At 36.7% G+C, this 21,757-nt stretch overlaps 1 protein-coding gene across 5 annotated transcripts; it reads left to right on the plus strand.

The window, feature by feature from the left end:
- The first annotated feature begins 3,267 nt into the window (after positions 1 to 3,267).
- Positions 3,268 to 21,385, plus strand: LAMTOR3 (late endosomal/lysosomal adaptor, MAPK and MTOR activator 3). Of its 5 annotated transcripts, XM_017651408.3 has the most exons (7): positions 3,268 to 3,420; positions 3,701 to 3,745; positions 6,263 to 6,297; positions 10,705 to 10,763; positions 11,699 to 11,832; positions 12,952 to 13,015; positions 14,737 to 15,594. In XM_017651408.3, the coding sequence occupies exons 2-7, from the start codon at positions 3,737 to 3,739 to the stop codon at positions 14,808 to 14,810; spliced, it is 375 nt and encodes a 124-aa protein (XP_017506897.1). In that variant the 5' UTR covers positions 3,268 to 3,420; positions 3,701 to 3,736; the 3' UTR covers positions 14,811 to 15,594. The 5 variants fall into 5 exon arrangements, with proteins under 5 accessions (XP_017506897.1, XP_036875982.1, XP_036875983.1 ...); XM_037020085.2 differs by lacking the exons at positions 3,268 to 3,420; positions 3,701 to 3,745 and adding an exon at positions 3,796 to 5,304; XM_037020087.2 differs by lacking the exons at positions 3,268 to 3,420; positions 3,701 to 3,745; positions 11,699 to 11,832 and adding an exon at positions 3,752 to 5,304 and having other exon boundaries at positions 14,737 to 16,491.
- Positions 21,386 to 21,757: the final 372 nt, after the last annotated feature.

A 21,757-nucleotide genomic window follows, 5' to 3' on the forward strand; every position in this document is an offset into this window, starting at 1 on the left:
ATTTCTCCCTTTATTATTATTATTATTTTTATTTTTAATAAAATGCTGAAGTGGTAGGTATATGCAAGATAAAGGTAGAAAACATAGTTTAGTGTTGTAAGAGAGCATATGTAGATGATCATGTGTGTGCCTGTAGACTATGTGTTAATCCAAGCTAGACAAGGGCATTAAAACATCCACGGATGCAGAAGATTTCTCTCAAAACAGGAGGGGTGAGGTTCTAAGCCTCACCACTGTTGATCCCCAATTTCTCACCTGATGGCCCCCCTGCGACTGTGCCTGTCTTAGATTGTTTCTCCCTTGAGGAATCTTACCCGTCTCTGGCTAACCAGCCATCTTCCGGGGCCATACAGGGAGATGTAAAGTTGGTAAGTGAGAGAGAAGCCATATTGTTTGAAAAGCAAAGGCTTTTGATACAACCAATAAAGTTAGAATTTTAACATATGCACATTTAACTGTGATATATTAGTATGGTGTATACTAGAAAACTTGAAGGATGAGATAAAATTTTGAGTATGTGTACAATTTCTACTAGTTTCTTCCTGAACTTCAGCGATTATCTGGCACACCCTGTTTTGGAGAACTGGTATACAGTGCTGATAATCTTTTAGGCCAATAAATATTTCCCCTAGTCCTATACCAGCAGCAGTGGTATTAACTAGTAGATGCAAAAAAAATCAATCTGAGTACATAAGGAACTCTTCCATGGACATACCATGGTTCAGAAACTACCACTTTTAGAAGCAGAGATCTTAGTTTTTTCAACTTCAGGACATAGTGGTGGTTGGAGAGCTTGGAAAGCTATGCTTTCCCTTTTTTGCCATTCCAGAAGAAAAAAATCAGTATTTTTCAATGGTTAACTACTGTTTTTTGAGGTGATTAAGATGGAGAATTTTGTTAAAATGAAAAGTAGCACTTCTAGAAATTCATGTTTTTATTTGCCTCTAAGCTTGGGGGCAAATGGTGAAGTGAGGGATTAAGAAGCTTTAGGGCCAGAATTAATGGTTTCTTTTAATCTTGTTCCATAAGCAAGAAACTTAGGCATTGTAAGGAACTGGGCAAAATCTAAAAGATGACCCAGCCTTCTAATCTTATGGTCTTGTTGGGGAAACAAACCAAAACTATGACACATAATTTGGTATAAATAACTATAACATCATTTTTGGTATGGGTGAGAAGATGTTATAGGGAAACAAGATTTAAAGAAGTAGAGAGTGACAGGTTTCAGAGAACGGCGCTCTAAAATATGCCACTGTGGCATATATTTTGTGCTGAAGGCACTAAGAAACAACAGATGAAGGACTCTCTGACTTCCTCCTGTTTATCTAGAGTAGGTCCTAAAATTTTCTGTGAGAAAGGTGTCTGTCCTCTACTAGGAAGAAAACATTACAAGAGATGAGACTGATGCCCAAATAGGCTTGTACAAATAAACTAAAATAGCCCTTATCTTCCTTTAATTTCCCTCATATATTTCATAGTTACTGTCCCACAATGTACTGCCCCTAGCTCCAAGCCCCTTTGTCTTGACAAATCTCCACAATCAATCATTCTTTGTGCGAAAAAGTATATAAGCTTTTGGGCCTAATGCCTTCTTTGGATCTTCATTTTTGTTGTGAAGACTCCTATGTACATGTAAAAGCATTAAATAAATTTGTATGTTTTTCTGCTGTTAACCTTATGTCAGTTTAATTCTTAGACCCAGCCACAGAACCTAGGAGAGAAGGATGTAGTTCTTCCTCCCCTATAAAAGAAATAAGCTTTTCAGATTAAAGGAGCCTCCAGAACCAGTGTAGGAAAATAAAAGATTGTTGGAAAGTGAGGCAGTTTATTTGGCTTGAGTATAGGATTCACATTAGAGTGCATTCAGAAATAAAATAGAATGATATGTTAGTGCCAGATTAAAGACTGTCAACTTTATCATTGTCCACAGTGGTACACCACTACAGGTGTTTTGAGCAGCAGTAATGTGCGTTGTTTTAGGAAGATTTATCTGGCCATTATTAAAGGGGCTTTTAATGTAGTCTTGCTGAATAGAATCATAGTTTGGAAATAGAAAAATACAGATACGAAAAAAACATTATTTGGGAAGAAAAGAGGACATTAGGAAGGGAAAGAGAGCAGTCAAACACAATGTCTGGTAGAATCACGGAACCACTGCAAATATACATCAGGAGAAACAAGTTTTATTGGAGAAGTTTATAAGAGCTTTTGAGTTAGTTTTTGTTCCGACAGTAAGACTATGAAGAAATATCCAACATCCAACAAACAGCTGAAAATGTGAACCTAGAACTCAGATGAAAGATGCAGATTTAGGACATGCATTCTCAGGACACTGTAGAAAGAGAAAAATAGCCAAGAAACCAAAGACAGACTTTAAATGCCATCATCTAAAGAGGTAGGAGGTTAGAATGGGTTAGGACCTAAAATAAGTAGTGCAGTGTCCCAGAAAATAAAAAAGGGTTTATTAAGTAAGGAAAACCAAGTGATCTTCAGTGATATCAGTTGCTATGAACTGCCAAGTTCGCTTGTAGTGATCAGGTCAAATATAACATTTGGCAGTTTTGTAGTTCTTTTCATCCCCTCAAGGATGACTAGGAAATAAAATCCAACTCTTCACCACGTCTATGGCTTAATTAGAATTAATTCCTACTTTTAGTGATTGGAATTGAAGATCAGTCGTAAACAAGTTCCCATAGACTTCATTTTCCTACCACGTACTGTAGGTTTTTGTTAAATGTGCCAACAGCAAGGAACCAAATAATATGGTAAGTCCTTACAAGGCACAGCCTTAAAAGAACCAATGAAAGAAGGTTGTCCAGTATCAGCGTATGTTAAGGTGGTGTGAGAACTCCAGAAACCAATGGCTCCCCAATTCGATCTAAACAAGGACTTGAGTAAGAGCAAGGGGGTGGCACGCATGGAAAAGCCAAAAGAGACGAAGAAATTGGTGAGAAAGACCTGACTTCTAATTAATGGGAATCTGGTGCTTGTAACACCATCCCTTCTAAGTTTTTTATCTATAACACAAGATTTTAAGATAACGGGCCCTGAAAAACTAATTAAATGTATGCACTCTGTCAGAAAAAAGAAGACAAAAATGTCTTCTTGCATGCATTTTCTTGGGGATTTATGGGCCTGGCAGGTCCTACGTGTCCTCTACCAGCAGCACTGAGAGCCGACGTTTGCGCAGGCGCATGAGCAGCCCGCGGAGGGGCGGGGCGGTACGCACCATGCGACCGCGCCCTTCGTTTCCGTCGCGCCTCCCCGGAAATCTCGGGTCACCAGGCAGCCCGGGAGTAGGAAATGCTTCCTGGAGCGCAGAGGAGGACACGAGTCATGTGACGACGGCGTTGGAGGAACCTGCTTCCGAAGCTGTGACTGAAGTGGCAGCCAAGAGAACCAGGCAGCCCTGAAACCCAAGTAACTGCAGCCCCTCTGCCGGGCGGTCGGGGCTGGGCCTGGAGGTGGACGAGGAGGGACGCCTCTTCCCCTCGCCTTCGGGCCTAGGTCTTGGGGGTGGAGGGTGGAGTGGGCCGAGGGAAGGGCCCCTGGCTGCCCTCCGGGTATCTGCGTACTCCCATCCCCTGGGCTACCGAGCCGCGGTTTTGCCTGCCCTTGGGGAGAGCGGACCCTGTGATTGGATGGGGACGGGAGGGTAGGGCGGCCTTGAGGGGGGAATCACACGGTGTGTCTCTTCCAGGAGTGCAGACCCACCCTGCGGGAGAAAGGGCTCGTCATGGCGGATGTGAGTCAACAGCCCCCACTGGAGGAAGGAGAGGGTGGGAAGTTTGGAAGAGGGCACTGGGCGGGAGAGGAAGTGCTTCCCAAGGAAAATTTGTTTCGTTTTGGGCACTCCCACCCCTGTTAATAATTTTCTGTAGGATCTGGAGTGAGTGACTAATACGAGTAGATTTGCAGGGGCCTGCGTTTCTGCCTGGAATCGGGGTGGAGGCAACTAAGGTTTCTTAAGTTGAAAATATTATCTTCACACTCCCCAGACCTGCGGTCATAAGAGCCTCCGAATATTTACTATTTGAATTTCTAAATGATGGTTTGCTGCTCTAAATCTTTTTTTCCAGTAAGTGGTCATGATGTCTCTCTAGGTTCATTGTTGCAATATGAGATTAACTGATAACCTCTTTAGCGCAGCAGTTAAAAAAAAAAACCCAGATTCTAATTTAGGGAATTTAATTGTACTAGTTACTAGAAACAGCAAGGAATTAATACCGCTGCTAATGTTTGTTGGTTACATTTTACATTTTGCTATTTTGTTTCCATGCATGCCGGGTATTCCAAACATTGAGCACATAGTCATTTAATTCTTAAAACAACTTTAATGAGGGTAGGCACTGTTACTACCCTGGTAATAGATGAGGCTCAGGCGCAGAAAGATTAAATAACTTGCTCAGGTTACTCAGTAAATTGTGGAGTTAAAATACCAACCCAGGCAGTCTGACTCCAGAGTGGATGCTCTTAACCACTGCACTAAAACTGGTCAAACCACATTGGTGTGAATCCAGTTTTCCTTTTTAGGTTGCAAGATTATGTATCTCAACATTGAGCAACTTTTTATGCCTTTATCACTCCATTTTTGAGACGTTCTTTAGGCATAATCAAAACTAAATACCTATTGAGCATCTGCCTTGCAAAGGTTGCTGTAATAAGGGCTGTGGGTGAAATATGATTAAGGTATAATCCTCTCCTTAAGGGTTTTGAAAGTTAAAAAAAAGTTTAGTAGGCAAGTAATCATACAAATGTGATTATTATGTGACAGTCCAAAAGAGAGGGATTAGATCTGGTTTGTATTGTTTAAGAAAGCCTATTTGGAATACTTGGTGTCTTGAGATTAGCTCTAAATGATGAGTAGAAATTTTTTTTAAAGTAAGATTGAGAAGGAGAGTATTATTAGTAGGATGACTAGCATAAGCAAAGTTAGATAGGAAAGTCAAAGGTGTGTGTGGAGGAACTGTGAGTTTAACTGGGGCTGAGGATATGTATCAGAGAGTGGTAGGAACCAGGACTGTGAAATTAGTATTCTGGAAGGCTCAAATATCTAAAGAGTTTATATGTAATTCAGCAAACAGCACAGAGCCATTCGAACCTTGGCTACACAGGGAATTATCTGGGGAGCACCTCCAACCCAGGCATCAGTGTTATTTCTACACTCCCCAAGTGTTTTCCATAACTAGTGTTGAGAATCACTGCAATTATGACTTCAGAGAGGAAGAAGAAGATTGTTATTGGCGCTGTGTAGAACTGTGCAGGATAGAAATGAGAGACCAGCATACCATTTGGGAGACTAATGTAAGTCATAAATAATAAAATGAACCTAAACTGTAATGTCAGTTGAAAAAATAGTTTAAAAACATTTGACCTGACAAGTGATGTAAAAGTGACACCTGTGAGGTTAGGGATAAATATTACTTTGCTTTTCAAACCTGAATAACAGGATTGGTAGTGCCATTAGTGAAACAAGAAGAGAGAGGAAGTTTGGATTTCCGATGAAGCATGAGTTGAGTTTTGTGTGTGTGTAAAGATAAGAGCAAAGGTAAGCTGGTAGGGATAACATGACAACATGACATAAAATGAGCATTCAGGTTTGGAGTATAGTAGAGATTCAAAAGAACAGTTATCTGGCTTACCTTTGTGGGGCTCGTAATTGATACCCGGATTGTCGGTGAAATTCCCCAGATGACAGAGTGGACAAAGTAAAGACAGTCTTTTATTTCTTTAGTCCTAATTATGTTCCATACTAATCGTTTGACACACTGTCACTTAATTTTTAGTCATATGGGGAAACTGAGTTTCAGATAAGTTAATTATCCATGATCATTAAAGTCATGTAAAAAGAAAGTCTGTCTTTGGGCATAGAAAGATGTTCATAATATATCTTCAAGTGAACAGAACAATAGCAACAAGATGTGAAATAGTATGAAAAATACTTAATTATGTAACGTGTATGTATTTGCGTGTCCCATTTCTGGATATGCTAATCACTTTGTATGCATTTTCTCTAACAATTTTATGATGTATGTTCTGTGATTATTGCTTATCAACAAGCAATGAAACTGAGGCTTAGAGAAAAGGTTAGTTAACTTTCTGCAAGTCACACAACTGCTAAGTATCAAAATCAGAGAAAGATAAAACACAAACAGGGAAGGTTATGAATGATGACTTGAGGTACTTGAAATGTACAAAGGACAGTATCTAGAGAATCAGTATAAGGCATGTTACTATAATAATTTTTTATAATCTCTTTCAGGACCTAAAGCGATTCCTGTATAAGAAATTACCAAGGTAAAAAATTACTGATTTGTTGTTCAATAAACTCTGCATAACATATGCTAATTTTATGTAGTATTGTTTTCATTTATTGTAGCCTAATACTATGTGTTTATTATACTATTAATTATCACTTTCAAATCCCTAACATAACCCTAGGTAGCACAAGAGATATCCTTTGACTTTTCAGATAAGTAGCATGAGGCGTGGAGAAGTTATGTGACTTGTCTAAGGTTGAACAGCTAGTGAATGACAGAAGGCTAGAACTCAGATTTCTTGACACTTTAGAGTTCTTTCAAATACACTGTCATAGCAGTTCACTGGATTATACTTTGTAGTAGTTAGAGTAACTTCAAGGGAAAAACTTAAGAACTTACCTTTATTTTCAGTGTTGCTTTTAAGACCTTCATGCTGAGTCTGTATAATCCAAAAATGCTCGACTTCACAGTTCATACTTAGAAAAATCACAAGGCTTTGTTTTGTCTGCACAGAAGTCCATTTGATGCACCATTTTATATATTAGGCTCTTGTGTTGAGGACAGCAGACTTAAATATTTTACTGATTCAGAGGATTTTGTCACTGTAGTTGAATTAATATTCACATTTAGTTTAATATAAAATTATACCTTAGAGTTAAGGTCATGAGAGAGGGAGGAATATAACTTGAGACATCCATTTTCACATTCCAGAATAATTGAATAATTTTTAAGGTAATATAGGAGAATATGTGGTGAGATCCTATTTTTATTTCTTCTTGAAAGTTGATTGAAGTTAAAGCAATTTTAGAGATTAGTTTATTTCTGTAGGGGTAGGCCAGAAAAACTTGTTTGGGTTTTTGCCTGAATTACTTAGTGTCGTTTGCTTATTTGCTGTGCCTTTACTCTCATTATAGACCCCTAGAAATTAATGATGCTATCTTCTGGCTATGCTTTCTCTGTATTTTTCTTCTATACTCAGAAAAAGAGCATGATTAAAGAATAATTGTTACCATTAGTTTCATGTTAATGCTGTACTGTTAGCTAAACTGTATCCATACTAGAACCATACCAAATGAAGGCTTTCTGTATTTATGTGTTTACCTTGTTGAAGATGTAGCACATTGAAAGGATGCTAAAATTGACCCAGAGTGATGAGGGTGGGGAGTGGAATACCACACTGGTGACAAGATCTAGGAACAGAAACATAATTGATCTGTTAAAAAAAGGTTTATTTGTAAAAACATAATGTAAGTCTTTACACAGTGGAAGGGAAGGGATTAGTACCTTGTGGGATTTTTTTTCCTATAATGACCAAGCCCTTTCTGATTCTTAGTCATAATCATTTTGTAAAGTAGGCTTATTGTGTCCCAAGAGCTAGAAGAATGAAGAAGTAATAATACTGAACACTTAAAAAGAAAAGTAATCGATTATACACTTTGATTTGTTGCTAGATTTATGTAGAGTTAAGGAAGTTGCTAACTGTCCTTCTGTGCCTCTCAGCAGCCAGGTCAGACAGCTGCAGGTATTAGTGGAGTGTGTTGTTGTTCATTTTCTAATTCTCTGTTACATTAAGTTCTTGGATTGGTATTTTAAAATCTAGTTGTGACCCAAAGCAATCTCAGACTTTAAAACACACAACTTTATGTGTTTAAAATAACAAATGCCCCATTATATGAATAAAACTAAGTATAATGTCTTTGTTTACTAATGTAACATTTTTTGGAATAAAAATGTTTTAGTAAGCTTAGTGTTTACATGTCTGCAGAATATTTCATAAAATTTTATACTTAAAGTACAGTTTACTTATTAAAGCATCATAGTTATGTTCAATTACTAGTAAATCTGTTCATTTTATTGTTTTCAGTATGTGTAGAATTAAAAACACCTTATTATCTGTGACCTGGTTTCTCTAAATCGGCACTTTATATGACAATTTTTCTACTTCGGTGGATATTTATCTCTGTGAATTTGAAATCTATTAAAGTCTTTTTCCTTCTACTTATTCTTGTTGTATTAGTTGGCATTTTAATTAATTACCATGAAAGTAAGAAAAAAGAAACTACCTATGGTGACACAGATATTTCTAAGCATTTTTCTATTACTCTTCACCTCTTTTAATTTGCTTGTTTTTTGAGTAGGCAACACTTTCATAAAGCTCAAGATTCAAAAGTTAACTGAAGGTTATAGAGTAAAAAGCTTCCCATCCTGCCCTCCAGATACACAATTCCCCTGTCAGAGGCACCTATTGTTACCTTCCGAGATATTTTATGCACCTGTAAGCAAACACATATGTAAGCACACATATTTATACATACACACGTATTTTTGAGTCAGTTCATCTGCTTTAACAAAGTATCATAGACTGGATTTCTTATAAACAACCAAAATTTATTTCTCACAGTTCTGAAGGCTGGCTGGAAGCTCAAGATCAGGGTGCCACTGTGTTCAGGTTTTAGTGAAGGCCCTCTTCTGAGTTGCAGATTGCAGACTTCTCATATCCCCACATGGTAGCAGGAGGGCTAGCTAGCTCTCTAGCCTTTTGGCAGGGCTTACAATTCACTTATCTCTCTCGTTCATTAGTGTTAATTGCTTCCCAAAGATTCCATCTCCTGATAACATCACACTGGGATTAGGGTTTTAATTTATGTATTTCTGGGGGAGATGAAAGCATTTATTTAGTCCATTGCAACATATACTCACTCATACCTGCGTATGTTATGTAAGTCGTTTTTTCTTATATACGCTATTCAAAACTTTTTTCACTTAGCTATACAGCTTTTAGATAAGACCTCAGTATAAAAAGCACTACTGCTTTATTTTTTATGGCTGCAGAATGTTGTGTGTGTGTGTGTGTGCATCTTAATTTATTTGACTTGTTCTTTGTGAACAGTTAGGTGTCCCATCTTTTCCTATTTTAGGTGATGTTACTGATAATTGCCCAGAACAATCTGTAGGTATGCAAGTATCTGTAGGGTATATTTTTATATAACCTGGTTTTAACTTAGAAGAATATACTTGTTTTATTCATAAATCTTATGAAGCATGTTTTAATCCATAGATAATTTCAGGATTGAATGATATTGGAAAATAATACCAATAAATATGCATAGTTGTTTCATCATTCTTAATATGAGGCAGATAAATGGTCTTGTTTGTATCATTTTCTCCTCAGATTTTAATAATACTTCTTGATAGTGGGACTCAAAAAATTTAATTTCAGCATTCTAAGTTAACATGACTATTCTTTCCTAAGTTAAAACATCAAGTTTAGCACAATAAGGAATGGGTAAATCTGGGTTATAGTAGGTACACGTTTCTGAGTTGTAATCTACAGTATTACAAGACAGTTACAAGGCTATAGGAGTTCTTTAAATGTTGACAGTTTGAGAATGTTTCTCTATTAGACTTTTAATGATTTACTTTTGTGCTTTAGGGATTCTCATTAATAATTTAGTACTTAAACTGCAGTGTCATTGTTAGTGTGCCCAGATGACACCCTGATGTTAATAATAATTAAAATTTTTGAATGTTATCAGAATTATCAGCCTTTAAATTCATTATTCTGTTAAGTTTCACAGTAGGCAGATAAGCATAATTATCCCCATTTTCAGATTGTTAAGTGAGGCTTCAAGAGGTTTCATAATTGGCCAAAGGTAGCATAAGTAGCCAGTAGGAGGCTCTGAACTGGGACCCAGGTCTTTCTAACTTCAGAACTATAGTCTTGAACTGCTTACTGCTGCTTACATACACAGGACCGAAAGGATTTCTGCATGACCTTCGTTCTTTCTTTCCTATCTGGTCAGCCTAGCCTGATCTTTCCATCACCTTCTCTTCATCAGTGCCATAACATTCAGCTGAGCTCTCACTTCCTCAGGGAAGCCTTCCCTGACCCATCTGTCTGAATAACCCCCTTCCTTTTATAGGCTCTCATGTCCCCATGGACCTCTTGATGGTACTTGCCACAATTGTAGTTATGCATTTGTTTGTGTGAGATTTTTGATTGTTGCCCTCCTTTTAGATCCTAAGGTTTGTGAAGGGAATGATTTTATGTATTTGTGCTTATCATGACATCATATATCTTGTCACAAATACTGGGTACTTGATAGTGTAATGAAAGAGAGGAAAAAGTCTTTTGTCCCTATAACCATTGCTGATAACCTGTCACTTTTATAAGCCATGGAATAATTAAAATTTTAATGGAGAATCTATGTTTTAGCTCATCATCAATACACTACATAAATTTGTTAAGATTATAAGCGTATCAGTAATAAACATTCATCCAACTTTGGGAAGAGTTTTGGCAAACATAAGAGCCTTTCATGTCAATAATTGAGTTTCCATGGTTTTTTAGAAATATGTATGAATATTACCATTGTGACTTTGAGGTACGTATTTTAAGAAAATGAAATGTTTTACAATATTTTAACTTTTTTTTTCTTTCTAGTGTTGAAGGGCTTCATGCTATTGTTGTATCAGATAGAGATGGAGTACCTGTTATTAAAGGTAAAACTGAGTATTTATGTGCCAATGTCATGTTTGCTTTTGAATAAAAAGGTATTTATATCTAAGTAATACAGAAAGCAAGCATATATAAAACCCATTTCTATAAGAGATGGTCTTAGTTTGGGAGGGAATATTTGCTTTTGTATGTTGAAGCTTGGTTTGGAATTTATATTAAGACATGTAACTGTATCATGTTACCATCCAGTTTAAGCATGGATTTATCAAAGGCTTAATTCCCCATTAAAGACTTTTTTATGGTATAATGTAAACCATTAGCAAATCTAAGTGATGAGAGTGGGCATGTATACAGCTACATATATTATCCTCACAGACTCCCCCCAATATATAATTTTTATCAATATTGCTAGTAGTTTTAGGAAAAACATCCATGTATTTTTGTTAACATGTATTACTTTGTTCAATCTTTCTAGTTTTTCTGCTGCTTTACTGGAAATAAATTTTTAACTTTAAACTTCATAATTATTTTAGTTAACCAGAATCTAGAAAAAAGTTTTCTGTATAAAGAAGAGCTTGTTAACCTTAAAAAAAGGAATTTTTTCACTTGCTTTTCAGGTGTTTTTTTTTTTTAAGTATATGTGGTATAGAGTCATGTTAGTTTTTACTTCTGCCTTACGGTACCATCAGAATGGATGTTCATAGTCATATGGGGATGCTAATTTTATCAAGGAATGATCAAATAATATTCTGTGCATTTTGTTTATAATTTTATTTTCCACCTGTGGTCATATATGTCAGATAATTTTAAGACTTTAAAGTTGATAAGACCTGGTTAATGATGTGATTTAAGATTGTGAAGCATAACCCTGTGCTCAATATTTTTATAGATTTATATTAAAAACCAGAAAGGCACTGTAAATCATCTCCCTACTACATATGCATTACATAATTTTTCTTTAAACTATTTATATTTCCAGTGGCCAATGATAATGCTCCAGAGCATGCTTTGAGACCTGGTTTCTTATCTACATTTGCCCTTGCAACAGACCAAGGGAGCAAACTTGGACTTTCTAAAAATAAAAGCATCATCTGTTATTATAACACCTACCAGGTACATTCATAACTGCCAGATGGTTTGCTGATTGCAACTGTTCTTGTCATGTCTTCCATATAAAAAAGCTTGTGTTATAATTCTAAATTTTAGTTTTAAGGATGATGAAATTTTAAAATACTAGCTTTCTAATTGGTCATGTTAAACATAGTAATCTTTTTATACCAGTAATTAGTTAATATGGAAAAGTAGTTTAAAAGATTTAATTCTAAAGTACATACTATGCTAAAAAGGGTAAGTCAGGTCACTGTTAGCTCCAGTAGATGGTGCCCTTAGCTTAACTGTGTTTTCTCAAATGATAAAACTTTTTTATTGTGACAGATAAAAAAATTTCCCTTGGAAGTCAAAGATAAGTTATTTAAATTTGTTATTGCTACTAATTCCCTCATTTGGGTTGTAAAAAAGAAATTACATATATATGAATGAATAAATAGATAAATAAATATGAGTTTATTTTTTATGGGAAAGAAATTAGTTAACTATATGCCTCTTAATCTTCAGCTGCATTTTCTTCTTCAGAATAGATTTTAATAGCTTCTGTGTTAGAACAGTGTTTCCCAGAGTTTGATTCATGGATACTACTGCTGATACACAAGTGACATTTCTTATTTTTAAAAGTTATGTATTTTAATGTATATTAGGCAAAAGAAAACCAAACCATAATTTTACCAGTAAGAATTAGGTTGGAGTTAAGTTTTTTAAAAAGGCATTTGATTTAAAGTTAAATTACAGTGGTACACAGGAGGCAGAAAAATCATGAAGATACATCTACTTGAATGACTGAGAAATACCGACTAGCCATTTAATTACCAAATTTTATTGAGCCTCTACTATGTAACTGACACTCTGCTGGGCTTTTAGAGATACAGAGATGAAAAATACATAGTCCCACCTTAAAAACTTTCTGGCTAAGTGGTGTTAATGTGTCTAAGAGATAATCAATAGGTCTGTTTTATGGAAATACTCATTTTTAGTTCTTCATGATGTGATACCATGTGATAATAACCATCTGGTATCTTACACATTGACCATTTAAAATGTTTTTAAAGATTAAGATACTTCATTTGAATTATACTACCTTTTCACAATGTGACCTATTAGATCTTACTTTCTTTTTAGGTGGTTCAATTCAATCGTTTACCTTTGGTGGTGAGTTTCATAGCCAGCAGTAATGCCAATACAGGTGTGTTTTAATTACCTTAAATCCAGCTTTTAATTCTTTATAATACCATATCTGAGCAGTCTAGTATGATAGGAATAGTAGATTTAGAGTCAGAATACCTGAGTCTGGCCTAGCTCTGCCTATTCCTTGGTATCCAGAAAAGTAACTTCTCTGAATTCTGTTTTTCATATCTGTATAGTGGAGCTAGTATCTGCTTTCTCCATCTTAGGAGGTTATTTTCCAGTTCAAATGAGAGTGTATGGGCAAGTGATGCTTAGAGAAAGGGAAATTAAATGCGAGCTTCATCTCTTGATTGCTACATCTTGCTCACATTAAAACAGTTTAAGAAAATAAAAGGGAACCAGAGAAAATAACCAAACAAAACATAAAATCATCAAAGATGAGTTTAATTCCATAATCTGTTAGAATCTTAAAAATCTTGAATAATAATGGACAAGATAAGATGACTGTAATTGCTAAATTTAGGAGCGTGAGTAGGATGAACATATTTGTGTTCTTCCTAAGAGTTAAAGAATTTGAGAACAAACACTAGGAAGCTGTACTTTCTATAGAAAATAGTAAGATCCCATTATATCTAGTACCCTTCACTGTATATTCATGTGTAAAATAATGACTATTCAGTTGAACTGTAATTTTTTTACTCCCTTTTGGATTAAGTGGGATTTTTTTTAAGGTCTGTCTCCTTCAGCTTTGACTCCTGTTCAGAACTCTTACACATTCCTCTGTTTCTTTCCAAGCTGTTTGAGCAAGTTCTATTCCCAACTATTTTTACATTCTTCATCTTTAAAATGAAGGCCTTATATTTTATTATTATAGCTCTTCCATTTCTAAATGTTCTAAAGTTAAATACTATATATAAAAACACTTTGTATATTATGTAGGATAGTAGTACTATCAATATTTTAAGCTTATGAAACCTCAATTGTGATAAATCACCATCACATTCTAAATCATTAAATTGTTATAAATTATGGTAATATATGGAATTATATTTTAGTACTTAGAACATTTCCTTGAGAATCCCAGATGCTTTTAATATTTTGTGAGTCAGAGGAAAATCTTCATTTGTTTGAGCTTACAATAAGCATCTAAGATACATATCCTTTCACTCTGGTAAACTAAGGAGAACCTAGATACGCTAATTTCTAGACTGTTGTCTCCCAGATTCATTATTGAACTTCTATTTAAACATGGAAGTGTATGTTTTATTCTCCTATAGTTCATGTTTAAAATTATTTTTTTCATTTAAAATATCCATTTATGCCTTAGCTTTTTTGAATTTATGAAGTAAATTTCTGATTATTCCTTTGGTCAAGATTGAAGCAGCCTATCTACCTGTCTTTTGATAAAGTCTATTAAAATTTGCTTAGGAAAAATGTGTACCTTTTTTAGTAAAACTCCTGTGTATTATTTCTGAATCAGTGCAGATTTTGAAACTATAAGATATGAAGTTTTCCTTTGAAAACTAATAAAATTATAGCACATGTAGTTCATTTTGTATTTTCTTATACATATTTTTCCTTTATTTACTTTAATAATAGATGATGAACATAAACTTTATAACAGATATGGGTTATTTGGTTACTTTATTTACAATTATAATACTTTGGTTTAGTTATGGAGAATAAACTATTGTCTAATTTATTTTATAGAAACTAAATTTTGACAGGTTTTTCAGGAACATTTGTCTAATGTTCTAACTTTTAATCTTTTGGTTTTAGGACTAATTGTCAGCCTAGAAAAGGAACTTGCTCCATTATTTGAAGAATTGAGACAAGTTGTGGAAGTTTCTTAATCTGACAGTGGTTTCGATCTATACCTTATCTTCATTATAACAAACACAATACAGAGTATCAATCCAGAAATCTGTAGATCACAACAATACTTGTATCAATGTACACATGAAAGGAGCCCCTTTCTACCTTATACTAAAGAAAGAGCCTATAGATATAACTAACGGACAGATTGATTGTCATCTTTTCTTGTGTAAGGTCTTTACTTAGTGATATCTGGAAATGCCACAAATACAGTTCAGTCTGTCACAGCTCCCATGGAGTTAGTCCGGTCACCAAATATGCACGAGATTCTGTTTGGTGGGTCAGAATCAAAATGGTATTTTGAACCACTTGAGCCGTTAGGTGTTCCCTGTTGTACAGTATGCCCAGGCCTTCAGAATGAAGCAGGCCTTTTTTTATTGTGAATAATAATGATGTATTTTTTCTTCATACTGTTTTACTTCTTTGCATTGAGTGTGAGAAAGATAAAATGGCTTAGTAAAAGTAATAAAACCAGTACAATCACTAACTTTCCCATGTATATATTATTTTGCAGTATAGATGAATATTATTAATTGATTTGATTCTTCTCAGAGGGTGCTGCTTTTTAATGAAAATGAAAATGATAGCTAATGGGTTTTTCTGCTTTATATAACCCATCAGTGTTTTAGTGTTTGTGTGTTCTTTATAAAATTAGATATGATTTGTTATCAAACTGTTTTGAATGTAAGTATGTATGTAAATGATAGTACAACCATTTTTTTCATACATGAGTATAAATAAAATAGTATTTTTAAAAGTATAGTTTGAGAACTAAAAAGGGTTTTTTCTCCCTGACTTCTTTCAAAAGTTTAAAGAATATAATTAACTGAGTTCTTTCATGAATAAGCAGAGGTTTCTTGTAGATATTGGTTTGGTGACTGTTCTACCAGCAGAAAGTGCCAGTAGGAAAGTAAACCTCATCCATGAGCCTGATTCGTTCAGCATGAAAGAAGCATCTCAGCTGTCCAGGGTGCCCTTTACATTGAAGGATGCAGCCCGTCGTAGCTCCAGGTGTTTCCTCCTAGGTTCTCTGCAGTCATTTTGTCACTGGTACGGTGCAGTACCGTGCACCAAGCGCTTGTGTGTACTGGTTATGAGTGGTCACATGGCAGAGTTCTAAGGAGCACAGTTCATGTTGTACTTCTGTGCTCCAGGGGTGCGTGTGCCTCTCACATGGAATGTGTGTGGATGCTCTCCCTAGAGTTGTGCAGTGAGGCAGGCAGCAGGTTCGCTCCCTCCCTCCTGTCTTCCTGTACAAATATGGGACTGAATTGGTACTTCCCTTTACAAAAGTTAAAGCTTGGTGAATAGCAGCACATGGGAAATGCTGTGATAAAGCTGTGCATAGGATGCTGTACAAACAATAGGAGCATTTAAATTGGGCAACAGCCTTTACACAGAAAAAGAGGCAAGAGAGTATGTTTTACCTGCAGGGAGCTGTAAGTAGTTAGTTGTTAAAATCCAATAAAGCATTTGACATACTCAATAAAATCTAGAATTTTAATTCTTTGGATTGTTTATAGTGTCTAGGCAATTGTTACTAAGGTGGTGATGCATTAAAAAGATCTTTTATGAATGTGACCAAAATTTCATTTGCAGATAGTAATAATGTATTTAAAAATCCCAGCAAACTATAATAAATGGAGATTTGCATGGCAATTACTGCTACTATTAAAATTTCTTTAAAGAGGTATATACGTAAATTGCTCTACAGTTCATCTGGAAAAATAGGTGAAAATTGCTAAGGAATTTTGAAAAGAATATACAACTATTATTATTATTTTTTATTTTTATTATTTTAAATATATTAGTAAACTCAATTTTCCCAGAGATGTAATTCAAATATAAAGTTATAAATTTACAACAAATAAGAAATTAGAAAACCTGTTAGAAGCAAGTGATAGATCGGATACTGCAGACTCTTCAAAGAGTGGTTTGTCCCTCTGTTTCCTTAAAGTCATCTGCCTTCACAGGATGAGTGAAACGGAGAGCGAGGTCGCAGAGGAGTAGCCGGGAGAGCTCTTCCGTCTTCAGCTCTGAAGAAACAGCGCTGATGTTTGTAGTCAGGGCTCCCACCTTCAGCTTACAGTCCGCAGCATGATTCTTAAACATCTTTAAGTCAGGTTCTTGCCTCTGCCTTTTCCTGAGTCAGGGGTAATTTATCCGAATTCACTCACTCCCGAGCCACTGCCCACCGGCACTGGAGCTCTACCACTGCATGAGGCAAATTGGCAGAGAACAGTTGGATTTTTTTTTTTTTTTTTTGAGAGGGCATCTCTCATATTTATTGGTCAAATGGTTGTTAACAACAATAAAATTCAGTATGGGGGGGGTCAATGCTCAATGCACAATCATTAATCCCTCTCAAGCCTAATTCTCGTCAGTCTACAATCTTCTGAAGCATAACGAACAAGTTCTTACATGGTGAACGAATTCTTACATAGTGAATAAATTCTTACATGGTGAACAGTACAAGGGCAGTCATCACAGAAACTTTCGGTTTTGATCACGCATTATGACCTATAAACAATCAGGTCAAATATGAATATTCATTTGATTTTTGTACTTGATTTATATGTTGATCCCACATGTCTCCCTCTATTATTATTATTTTTATTTTTAATAAAATGCTGAAGTGGTAGGTAGATGCAAGATAAAGGTAGAAAACATAGTTTAGTGCTTTTACAACTAGTATTTTTAAAAGGCAACATAAACTAGTTCGAATGCACAGCTAGTCAGATCAGTGGGACAGATTAACCCAGAAGTAGACTTTAGTATATTATGAATGAGGACTTGAAACATAAAGATGTTATCATAATCAGTGGGAAAAGAATTATTCAATAAGTAGGGGAGGCATTTTTTGTGTCTTGCTGGTAGAAGTATAAATTGTTAATTTGGACAATTTGGCTATCTTTATCAAACTCAAATGCCCATAACCTTTGGCCCAATGTATTAGGATTCTCCAGAGAAACAGACCGATAGGAGATACATAACTATTACATGTAAACATGCATAGTCCATTTCATATATAAAAGATTTGTTATGAGGAATTGACTCACATTACTATGGATACTGAGAAGTACCCTAGTCTGCAAGCTGGAGAACCAGGGGAGCCAGTTGGTGTCTCACTGAGGGCAGAAGAGAAGATGTCCCTGTTCAACAACAATGCAGAAAAGGGATAGCACGTGCAACTTTATCATAAAGCGTATATCCTCTCCAAGTGAAGATGGTAACCAAGCCATATTTCAATATGATCCGCTATGCTGCCTACAACTGCACGTTAACCCTCCCCCAGAAGAGGAAACACCTCTTGGGTGACATTGCTCCCTGCAAGCATCGTCACTCGTCATGGTTGTACTCTGTGGGGTTACCCAGACCTTCATTACTGAGGAATCTGAGCCATTAGTTGTCCTTCCTGGATCCAGTGTTGTACATTTCCATTGACTTTATAGTCACCAGGCTGTAGTGCTGAGATCCCCTTGATCTATATTTTGGATGTATTCTTCCATACCTCCATTGTGCAGTAGCAGCCCAGTTTCCCATCAGGATCAATCACCCCAGCCAATACATCAATTCCCTTTGTTCAGAAATGTGAGGAACCCAGTGTAGCCTGGTAGCAGTCTTAATGTCCAGTTTAATAGAATTTTATGTACTCTGGTGGAGGCATTTCTTCCCTTGGAACAAAAATCTCAGACCAGCACAGCATAAGATAGTGGGGACAAGAAGCAAAAATTGTGCCAGTAGGTTGCTAGAGTTAATAGTGGTGTCATGCACATTTCCACCCTTTGATTCCTGGACCCGTGAATCCTGGTTATGGAGAAATAGGACCATATATTGAATGCAGATTTGGAGTAGAGATAGCCTGGAGATCAGTGTTCCAGCCCTGTAAGGAATATTCCAACCTTGCTTGGGCTCTAACTGTTCAAAAGGCCATTCCACCATTCTGTTGGGTTAGCTGCTTCAAGATGATGGGGAACACGGTAAAACCAATAAATTCCATGAGCAATATGAGAACTATATTGCCTCCAGAATCCAAAGAGGCCCCACTACTCTGCCTCTCTTTTGGGTTGTGAGAGGTGCCAGCTACAGTAAGTTATCCTCTGCCTTATAAAAGATATCTTTACCCACACCTCTGGACCCCTATAATTTCAGTGAAGAGGAAGGCTCTTGATTTTTTTTGCTAGATTTCCCATGCTTGGGCAAATAAATGTCTTAACAATAAGTCTAGAGTAGTTGCTACTTTTTGTTAATTAGGGCCAAGTAGCCTAATGTCAGCAGTGCAATATACCAGTGTGATGTCTTGTGGAAGGAAAATGTAATGAAGAAAAAAATATTCTAGGTCAGTAGCTGCAAACCACGACGTATGAGGGAATGTTAATTTGCTCAAGCAGTAGAATGATATCCAGAGCAGTGACTGCAGCTGGAGTCACCACATGGCTAAGTTTCTGATAATTGTCATTCTCCAAGATCCATCCTTTTTCTTCACAGGCCAGTAGGTGATCCAAACGGGGATGTGGTGGGATCACCAACCCTGCATTCTTCAAGTCCTTGATGGTGGCATGAACCTGAAGTCCTTCCAGACATGTATTTCTTTTGGTTTAGTATTTCCCTAGACAGAGGCAGTTCCAGTAGCTCACTTTTTTGTCTTTTCCCATCATCATAGCCCCTCACTCCATGGGTAAGAAAACCAATGTGAGTATTTTGCCAGGTGCCAGGTCTATACCAATTACACACTCGAGCTGGGACAGTGACCATAGGTTTAGGAATTTGCCGGACCCACTTCTCTAGTTCCATGTTTGCTTTTTTTGGTGAAAGATCCAGTCCCTCTGCAGATGCCTGCCAACTTTTCTGGGAGTCCCCATTGAGCCCTTTATATGTACTCCTGAAACCAATTTTTGCAGACACCACATGGTACCTGCCAATTAAATATGCTGCCGATTAACATTCCTGTTCTCTGGGATGGGCTCTGCCCCCCAAGCTCAGGCTGCTGTTGCTGACTGAGAAGGCAGCATCTAGAGAAGGCTGAAAGGCTGAACAGTCCCAGCGCCTGTCCCCTTGAGACCCTAGTGAAACAGCTCCTTTAGGTTTTGCTGAGGGGCTGCTAACAGACAAGAATGTGCTCAGAATCATCCTCTCCGTATAGGAGATGTCCATAATCCATCAATAAAACATTTGCACTTCAGCCCTCTCTACCCTCCCTTCAGGTGAATTCTCTCTCAAGAAGGCTCTAGGTTCCTTTTACCTACCAGTCTGCTGGACCAGGATCACTTACAATGTGGTCCAAAAACTGCCTGCTCTCTGTTGGGAGTTCATGGCAAGATACGTACAGATATGGAGAGTGTTTTTTAAAAAAAGCAACTAGACATACTAACTTTACCTATGTTTGATAATAAAAAATTGGGATATTTGCAGTTTTATTTCATTTTTCTAATAACTTATCTTTATTGGATTTTACAGAATCCCAGTCTGTGCTAGATCAGAAATTTCAAAAACAGAAAATCTGGTTCTTCGCTACAGATGAGTTAAGAAGCTCTGTCATGGCCAGGTTTCCTGAATCCGCAGTAGGCAGTGTGGGGTCAAGCCTGGAACTCAGCTAGATAGCTTATTTGCTTGGAAGAGTTTGGCAAAGATACAGGTTTGCTGCAGCCGGCCTGCAAGAGTGGAGGGGAGGGGATTAATGTTCCTTTTACATTAGCTCTTTTGCTCTCTGCCTGAAACAGGGCACTCTCTCCTGCAAGAGCAGTGCAGGCTCTGGGGCACTGAGTGTTTTTCCAGCAGCTCTGGAATAGGGGCAGGTGGCCCTCAGAGGCAGTGATAGCCTTCCCCCTCAGGGGGGCTCCTCTGGTCCAGAGAGAGCAGTGCTTCTGTGGGGCAAATTTTCCTGGGGGCAGTTCTTAGAATAATTGCTAATACTTCAGCTGTGTCTTAAAAGGTACTGCTTCCTTTACGGTAAGCACATACCTGTTAGCAGACAGGTCCTGACACAGTGACCCCACTGCCTGTTCTCTCAGACGGCTCCACTCCCATATGCCACGAGCATGAAACATCCTCCCTCGTCTCACACTTGGAGAAATAGTCAAGGGCCCTTCACAGGGCTCCTTTCCCAGGGTGAAATCATGACGACTTTTCTGGGCTGTTGAGAGCAGGTAAAGCATCTAGCACCATCCTAGTTACATAGTGGGTTTGTGTTAACTCATATCGTCATGTCAAAATGCTCCAAAAAATGGCTTTGTCCCTGCTGATGCACACTCCCATCACATAGCTTGGGTGCCTTACTTAACAGAATTGAACCTGCTTGCTTCTATACATTACCATAAATGTATTTCCTATCTTTTCCATATTCAACTAAGAACTTGAGGACTGGGACTATTTATTTATTCAACCCTAAATTCTTTGTAGCACATAGTCTAACCAAAGTGGATTTTTCATTGCTACTTACGATATTATTCAGTTGTATTTCTTCTAAATTACAGATACTAAAAATATATTTTAATTGCAAAATATTACAGGCACAGCATTCTTTTATAATAAACATAACCAGAGTATAAATAAACATGACATATTTTACAAAAAGCAAAAACAATATTACCTACACAAAGAAACACCCATGGTTCTAAGAAAACAAAACATAAAAACTACATCTCGGTGAAGATTCATTTGTGACTCTTTACTTTGCAGACTTGACGTAATATACATTTTAACTTGACCTTTGCTTTATCCCATATGATACAAAATACATGAAAAATCTTGTTGAAATATACAAAAACTTAATGTAATTTCCAAGTCCTAGATGTTTAAATAACAGAAGAAACTTAATTTAACAAGTATGCCTTTGGACTGCAAGAGCAGTGTTATAACATAGCTTTGCACGATCCTCTTTGTTTTGGGGTTCTTCCACTTTTATTCCCTTCCAACTTCTATCTTA

Source organism: Manis javanica, chromosome 5, assembly GCF_040802235.1.
Source record: "Manis javanica isolate MJ-LG chromosome 5, MJ_LKY, whole genome shotgun sequence".
NCBI classification, from domain to species: Eukaryota; Metazoa; Chordata; class Mammalia; order Pholidota; family Manidae; genus Manis; species Manis javanica.

Bases quoted from the DNA above. Each gene is read 5' to 3' on its own strand.
- LAMTOR3 (XM_037020085.2), top strand. From the start codon at position 4,993: ATGTATCAGAGAGTGGTAGGAACCAGGACTGTGAAATTAGTATTCTGG. The intron at 6,298-10,704 runs GTAAAAAATTAC...TTTTCTTTCTAG, and splicing joins CTGTATAAGAAATTACCAAG to TGTTGAAGGGCTTCATGCTA. The intron at 13,016-14,736 runs GTGTGTTTTAAT...TTTTGGTTTTAG, and splicing joins CAGCAGTAATGCCAATACAG to GACTAATTGTCAGCCTAGAA.